This window comes from Malaya genurostris, chromosome 1 (assembly GCF_030247185.1).
Source record: "Malaya genurostris strain Urasoe2022 chromosome 1, Malgen_1.1, whole genome shotgun sequence".
Classification (NCBI taxonomy): Eukaryota; Metazoa; Arthropoda; class Insecta; order Diptera; family Culicidae; genus Malaya; species Malaya genurostris.
Window position 1 is genome coordinate 67,258,366 of NC_080570.1, and position 7,470 is coordinate 67,265,835.

Genomic DNA, 7,470 nt, shown 5'->3' on the forward strand with positions numbered 1-7,470 from the left:
GTATGTTAAGCAAAAGTGATGTGGATGAGTTAGATGACTACACTGAAGATAGAGCTAATGGGTAGCTGTGGATGATATAGGATGACGCATTTCTGTCGCAACACTACTTCTAGTACCAGATTTGGTTATTGTACTATTGTGGTCGGCGCATATCTAAAAAGAACGTTGAAACAAAATTTAAATTTATATAAAAGTCTCACAACTTTCTCAAATGATTTGTTTATTTATTATAGCGCTCCTTGGTAACTAGTTCATAGCAACTTAAACAGTGTTGCTCAAGAAGTTTATTTCCATGATTATCGAGGGGTCGTTATATTTATGGTAACTGGCGGTAAATCACTCACGAACACTTTTTGTTCAGATTTTTCTTCGGAGTGCCTGGTCGTGTCGTCGCCGCTACCCTCTTCCCGCATACGCATAGCTGCCGGATGACTGACTAAACGCTACTAGCTGGAAAAATATGGCTGGCAGACATTCTGGTGACCGACTGCCTCACCGCTGCCAGATATACAACTCAAACGATACAACAGTATCTACCAGGATTTTCCCACATAGAAATCTTTGACATTTTCAGCGAAGGTGAGAAGATGAAAACGCTCGGCTAACTCGGCTAACTTAGAACTTTGTTTTGTCAAATTGGATTTGACAACCGTCACTGAATCAATTTTGGTAGCCGTCTGGTGGCCATGGCTGCACAGGTAGTCAAAACGCTATGCGGGTTAGAACAAATTCAGCAGCTGCAAGATTTATATGGGTGGTCTATAATGTAAATGAAACTGAAACTAACGTATCCTCAGAGCAAATTCAGCAACTGCAAGATTCATATGGGTGGTCTATAATGTAAATGAAACTGAAACAAACGTATCCCCAGCAATCCGTTTTAGTTTTATTTATTCGACCAGTTCTACTGTCAAATTTAAAACTGGTATACATTGCCGTTCTATTTTTTCTATATTTGAAACACAGATAAAACGCTGCTGGGGCTGCCAGTTTATTTTGTTATAATTTCTAGATTTAAATTTTAAAACTGACATTAATTATGCATCTAGAACTAGAACACTCCTGAATATGCCCTCAGCAATCCGTTTTAGTTTTATTTATTCGACCAGTTCTACTGCCAAATTTAAAACTGGTATACATTGCCGTTCTATTTTTTTTTCTATATTTGAAACACAGATAAAACGCTGCTGGGACTGCCAGTTTATATTGTTATAATTTCTAGATTTAAATTTTAAAACTGACATAAATTATGCATCTAGAACTAGAACACTCCTGAATATGCCCTTGGCAGGCGGTTCTATTTTGTTGTAGTTGAGCACTTGTTGAACGACATACTGCACGAAAGTTTGCTGGGTCGGTTTGTTGTTTTTTCTCAAGCAAAAATAGCGTCAAAATTAGGTGTTACCTTCATATAGAAAGAAAATTTGTTGTTATTCTACGTGAAGTAGAAGAATTGTACAGGTAGGTAGTGTTAGTTTAAAAAAGAAGTAGAAAAAAATTTAGAAATTCTCCAGTAAAACTAGTTCAACGGGGCTCCAACTCCCCATATTAAAAATGGCTCAACAATGGACCTCTGTCTGCCGGGTATGTTGATCGAAAAAATGGCATTCGGTTCAACGGTCTGTTTCAAAATCGGCAAACGAAAGTCCCGTGTTGGCTTCCCGTTGAACGATTGATTGGACGTTCATTGCACCAATGATCCAACGTATTGGACCAACGATGGACCACCGTTGAAGGTTTTTTTTTTCTAAGAGGGCAGTATTAATTTTATCCGCAGTTTTGGTTAATTTGAACTGCTCGATAAAAAATAACTGCTCGCCTGTCAAATTTAACCAAAAGTTAAAATCAGCGTGATTTTCAGACAGAAATATCATCGATCAGAAAACTCATTGAAGAAAAGTTCACTACTGATTTTTTTGCAAGCGCGATTCTCACTGAAACTGATCTCATATGGCAAAAAATCAGTTGTGAAAAATTCATTAGCGAACATTCTCCTCGAATTATTTTAAACTTTTAGTTAAAATTCGACAGTTGAGCAGTTATTTAATCGTTGTAAAAAGTAACCCTGCTCGGAAGCATGATTATTTTAGACGATTCGATAGTTATTTTCGACACTAAAAAAAATCTTGCAAAGAAAAAAATTAAATTTCAGATTATTAGTAAAACATTCTTCTATTTATACATTCAGTCAAAGAAAAAACCGTAATAAAATTTTTCAATGTTTTTATTTCGAAGTTTTGCTAACGTTCTCCTCATAACAATTATTATATCACTTGATTTCTTTTATTTTCAGTGCAAAATAAACCCAAGTAATTTTCCATCCGTCAGTCTTTGAAATGGGCCGCAGTTTTAGATAAATTTAACAAATTATAACCGCTCGACTTAACAAAAAATAACCGCTCGACTGTCAAATTTCACTAAAAGTTAAAATAATTCGCGAGTTGGTCCACAATCTTAAAAAAAAACAGTCATTTTTTAATAACGCAAAGCAGTTTTCTTCGTAGTCGTTGAGCGGAAATTTACAAGAGAAATATTAGTTTGGAAATACCAAATAAAGTATCGATAATAAATAGTACTCGATCGATATACATTCTAGTACTCGAGAAATCAATATTACACTGGTTTCTGTTTAAAAAATGTTGATCCGAAAAAACATAACCTTACCCAATTTCACACATTGCTGAAGATTTTCCATGTTTAATCGTAGTTGACACTAAAAAAGTAGTAGTAATCACTTTGAAATCGATTTTTTTCTACTGCGAGTGCACTTTTATTGCTGATATCTATTTGTATTCAATAGTACAAATAGATATCAGTAATAAAAGTACACTCAGAGTAGAAGAAAATCGATTTCAAAGTGATTACAACTACTTTTTGTAGTGTAAACTACGATTAAACATGGAAAATCTTCAGAAATGTGTGAAATTGGGTAAGGTTATGTTTTTTCGGATCAACATTTTTTTAAACAGAAACCAGTGTAATATTGATTTCTCGAGTACTAGAATGTATATCGATCGAGTACTATTTATTATCGATGCTTTATACATAAACTGTTAAATTTCTCTGGATTGTAAGATAATTTTCGGCCTACCTTAGTCAGCATCATCCATTCCTTAAGCTGGAGTGTGAAAAAATGAAATGGCTTAAGTCGCCTAAATTTGACACTAACACACAATGTCACTGTCAACCGGGTTGATCGAGTAGCCAATTCAGGCGAAAATTCTAGCACTAAACTGATCGAGCACTGAAAAATCATTCAGTCGAGTAAGAATTCATTGCGCATTCCGTCATTTCGATAATGTGGGAGAGTGCCTAAAACCAGAGTGACGAAAACTGTTCGCTTTGAATTACTGCTTTGTTCCAAGGGACAAACGATCTGTCAAATTCAATGTAAACTGCCAACATTTCGGATTAAATGTTTTGAATTGTTGCCAACATTACGGATGAGATGTCGTCACTCTGGTTTTAGGCACCAGCATCCACGTGAGTACAGTAAGGGAAGACGTAGTCCTACGTCAAAAAAGGTATGAAATTATTTTGACGTCGGCCGAAATTGATTGATCGTCTGAATCGTACTCACAACTAGCATTTCGTGATGCAAACAAACCAATCTGATTGCAGTTGTGATCATAAATAAACTGTCATAAATCCAAATATTCATTCAACTCGAAGATAAACAGACGTTACATGGTTTGTAATTTTGCTACAAGCTTTGAAACACCGTTGTAACCGTTAAACCAATAAAATTCTTTCAGCGCTTTAAACTTTATACAAATGTGATCAATGAGAAACATGTAATCATGTTCTCTGAGTTGAGAATCCTTGATTGAGGAGTAAGAGCGGGTTTGAAAAAAAATCCTTGATTTATAAATGTATCAACTGGATGCTTGCCATCCAGTACGAACCACAAAGTCCATTTTATTGATCTTTTCTTATCTTACAATTTAAAAAAAATCTGTTTTGAACAGCACACCACTAGCAGGTTCTGTTTCTACGCATTATTGCCACAGAAGTGACTTACTAAGCAGATTTGATTCGTTTTCTTTCAGATAAATTACTAGACCTTGGAAAATACTAGAGGAGAAAAAATCAATGGAAACTGATGTGATACATATAATAGTATTTACAGCCGAAAGTAGGGGACGAAGAAGCAACGAAAAATAAAACTATCTTTTGGGAATTTTCTGATAAATAAAACTGATTCTATGCCTAATTTAAGAACAGAGAGCACCGACGTTAAGTATTTTTAACGAAGTATCGATGGAGTGTGTTTTTTGAACTGCTGGCTTTTGCCGACGTTGCTGCTGTTGAAGAATTGGAGGGTTGAGCAGGACTAGCTAGTCGCCAGTTCTGGAGCAACTCCTGTTGAACATCGCTTGGCAGTGCGTTGAAAACTTCCGGATCAACGTTCGAAGGCAAATTAGTATCAGTACCAGTACCAGTAGTCATCTGGGTACTGCTATTGTTGTTGTTGTTGTTGCTTATACTGGCGGTTGATATAGACGACACTTTCGACGGTGTAGACGAGGAAAGATGATTTTTGAAAAAACCACCCAATTTTGAGCTAGTTGGAATGTCCGATGCGCTAGAAGCTTCCTGATCGTACTCCCTCGAGTTTAGTCGAAGATCGGCAACGCTGAGTTTACTGGGAGATGCGAGATCATCTTCGCTGGCTGCTAGAAGACTGATTTTTCTGTGATCGAGAAACGTGACCAATCGACGGCATTTTTTGGGCGATGGCTCGGCATCCGATTCCGAACCGGATAGAGATGCAAGAGAAGCAGAATCCGACAAACCAGCGTTCGACATCTGATCACAGTCCATTGCCATAGGGAAGGATTTATTGGAAGTAAAACTATCACTTAACGTTAGCGATTCGTTGCTTAGATTCGTAATCGACTGTACTTCGATATCGGATTTCTTGATAAGGAAGTTCGCTATCGATTTTGGTCCAGACTTGCGTTCTTGGAATTTGAAAAATGATAATCCTAACAGAGTAATGTTGAACGGTTGCCGTAGGTCAACCATGCGCTCGAATACTTTCATAACTGTGGCAAGAATTTTTTCCTGGGCTCCTTCTGCCAGCACTAGCTTGCCGTCTTTATGTCGGAAGTTGGACGGCAAAAGCTTTTCTTGCTTGCATTCCCGGTGGCTGGACTTTTTCACGGAGTCATGCTTCCGAACGGTGACCTTAATTGCTATCGGAACACGACCATCATCTGCAATATTTTTCACTAGCCGAACCAGTAAATGCCGAAATTTTTCCTCTGCATCTGCACGAATGGAAATCGCAGGACAAGAGTCTTCCAACCCAACCGATTTTGGCTTTCCGGTTGGCTTAACTGGTGCGTCATCTTTGCCGATTGCGATATCTTTCAGTTTGTTAGCTTGTTCGACACCAAAACGCTTACTGAGAGTTTCCAGCGGCACCTCCTGTAGCTCACGAACCGATTTGATGTTACACTCATCAAGGAGCTGCGCCGTTTTTTCTCCAATTCCTGTCAAATTTTTAACTGATCCCAACGAAGCCACAAACTTGCTACCATAGTTGGGCAGTAGCACAGTTTGTTTGTTCTGTTTGTTGACCCCACCAACAAGCTTCGCCAGGAGCTTATTGTGGGAAATTCCAGCACAGCACCGCAAACCAAGCTCGCGGAAAATACACTCCCGAATTTCTTTTGCCATATGAGTAGCCAATATCAGCCTTCGATCACAGCCACAACTACATGCCCTCTGGAATGCCTCTCGATCCGTAATACCCTGTTCCTCCACTGGTGGGTGTATCAAACCCTGCACGTTCTGCAATTGATCCAAATTCTGTCCTTGTTCAAGCTGTTGGTTGATCTCTTTCGTTACGTCCAAATAATTTTCATCCAATCCCAATTTCTCTACATTGGGAGTAAATTTGTGCATAACATCATTGATTTTAACAGACATGTGACGATATTTAGTTAAATCTTCACCGTTCACCAGCAACAGCTCGGGACATAGCTTTTTGGCTTCGCTAATCAACATCATTTTCTTAATTCCGTACTCCCGTGCAATGTAATTGGATGTCACAACGTTGAACCGCTGTTTTACTCCGACCGGTTTATCCTTCAGGCTAGGATTCAGAATTTCCTCAACCTGGGCATAGAAGTAATCCATGTCGATGTGAATAATTACCCGCGAATGATCCTCCAAATCTCCTTGTGCTTCCAAATCGTCCATTTTGTGTCCAGATTAGAATGCCGTGCTTCACCGGCCATCCAACGAAATCAGACCAAACGGTATGTAGAATTCGGATTGTGCTGGAAGACCAAGAGAAGGACATAAGTAAAGGAAGAAAAGTGAACCGCAAACATATCATTCGCATGCGACAATTGTGGTACATGCTGCAAGTGAGAATTAATTTACTGAAAAATTCGTAGCATTCAAAAACATAATGGAAAACTGTTATTTACTAAATTTACCGAACATTGCAATCCATCAAATAGCGTCAATGTTTTGTTTACCTTTTCGTCCCAAACGACACTCTACGCTCGGCTAAAAAAGATGTCTTGTCTTTTGCCCTCGTTTCGCCAGACTGCACCGTGTTTTCCTACTCTTTCTTATGCTCTGTTTCGCACCCGCTCGCGCAACACTTTCCCGTTCTTTTTACTTCTTCGGGGAAAGTTTCGTTTTTGCCGTTTTTTGTTTCCCAACGTCGTCGTTGACAAAGCCAATAGTCGTACTTTCCCTCCTTTCGGCTAGAATATTTCCAGCTGATTTTATTTGCTACTGATGGAAAATTACTGGCTGCTGATTTGACAGTCACTAAAAATTGGGCAACATTTTGCACTTAAAACAAACGTCAACCTTATTGTAAATTCATAAAGTACGAGACGCTTATTTCTCAATTTTGCTTCATCAAACTACTGATTTGTATGGCAAACAGTCCTTTGTAACTTCCAAAATGATCTGAAACAGATAATAATTAATGAAACACAGATTGGACGAGAATTGATTCTAGTGAAATACCGTAATACAAAACAGCACAACCATCGAACTCGTAATCGTTTACTCGTCGTGTTGCTTCTTGAGTTTTTGTGCCACACTCAATTGATGATGGCGAGGCAGAGAGTTCTTATAGGATGGTGTCGTAGTGTAAGTGAGCTCAAACTTCTCAAAGGAAGGTACGAGTATCTCAGTTTCTCAGTTTACACTTAATGAAAACGTTAGGTTACTTTTTGTTAAATTGGCTAGTTCCCACTTGTACGAGGCGAGCAGATTTCCCCCCAGACGGCTGGCTATATCTGCCAGCCATTTTTGCCGGAGTTCTGCCAGAAGTAGTTTTTAAATGAATAAATTGATTTTGTTATATTGCGTGAACAGCTTATCTAGTTGAGAGTAACAGTTATTTGAGAGAAATATGTTGATGCATGATAGCGATCATCATGTGTACGAATTAAATATTATAATATATCAAATAAAATATGGTGAATACGACTT

General features: G+C 38.2%; 1 protein-coding gene across 1 annotated transcript; it reads right to left on the reverse strand.

The window, feature by feature from the left end:
- Nucleotides 1–3,863: 3,863 nt before the first annotated feature.
- LOC131440356 (DNA polymerase iota) lies at nucleotides 3,864–7,115 on the reverse strand. Its single transcript, XM_058611603.1, has 3 exons — nucleotides 7,000–7,115; nucleotides 6,495–6,939; nucleotides 3,864–6,290 (listed from the first exon to the last, which is right to left on the reverse strand). Exon 3 carries the CDS (start codon nucleotides 6,208–6,210, stop codon nucleotides 4,237–4,239), a length of 1,974 nt encoding a protein of 657 aa, XP_058467586.1. The 5' UTR covers nucleotides 6,211–6,290; nucleotides 6,495–6,939; nucleotides 7,000–7,115; the 3' UTR covers nucleotides 3,864–4,236.
- Between the last annotated feature and the right edge of the window lie 355 nt (nucleotides 7,116–7,470).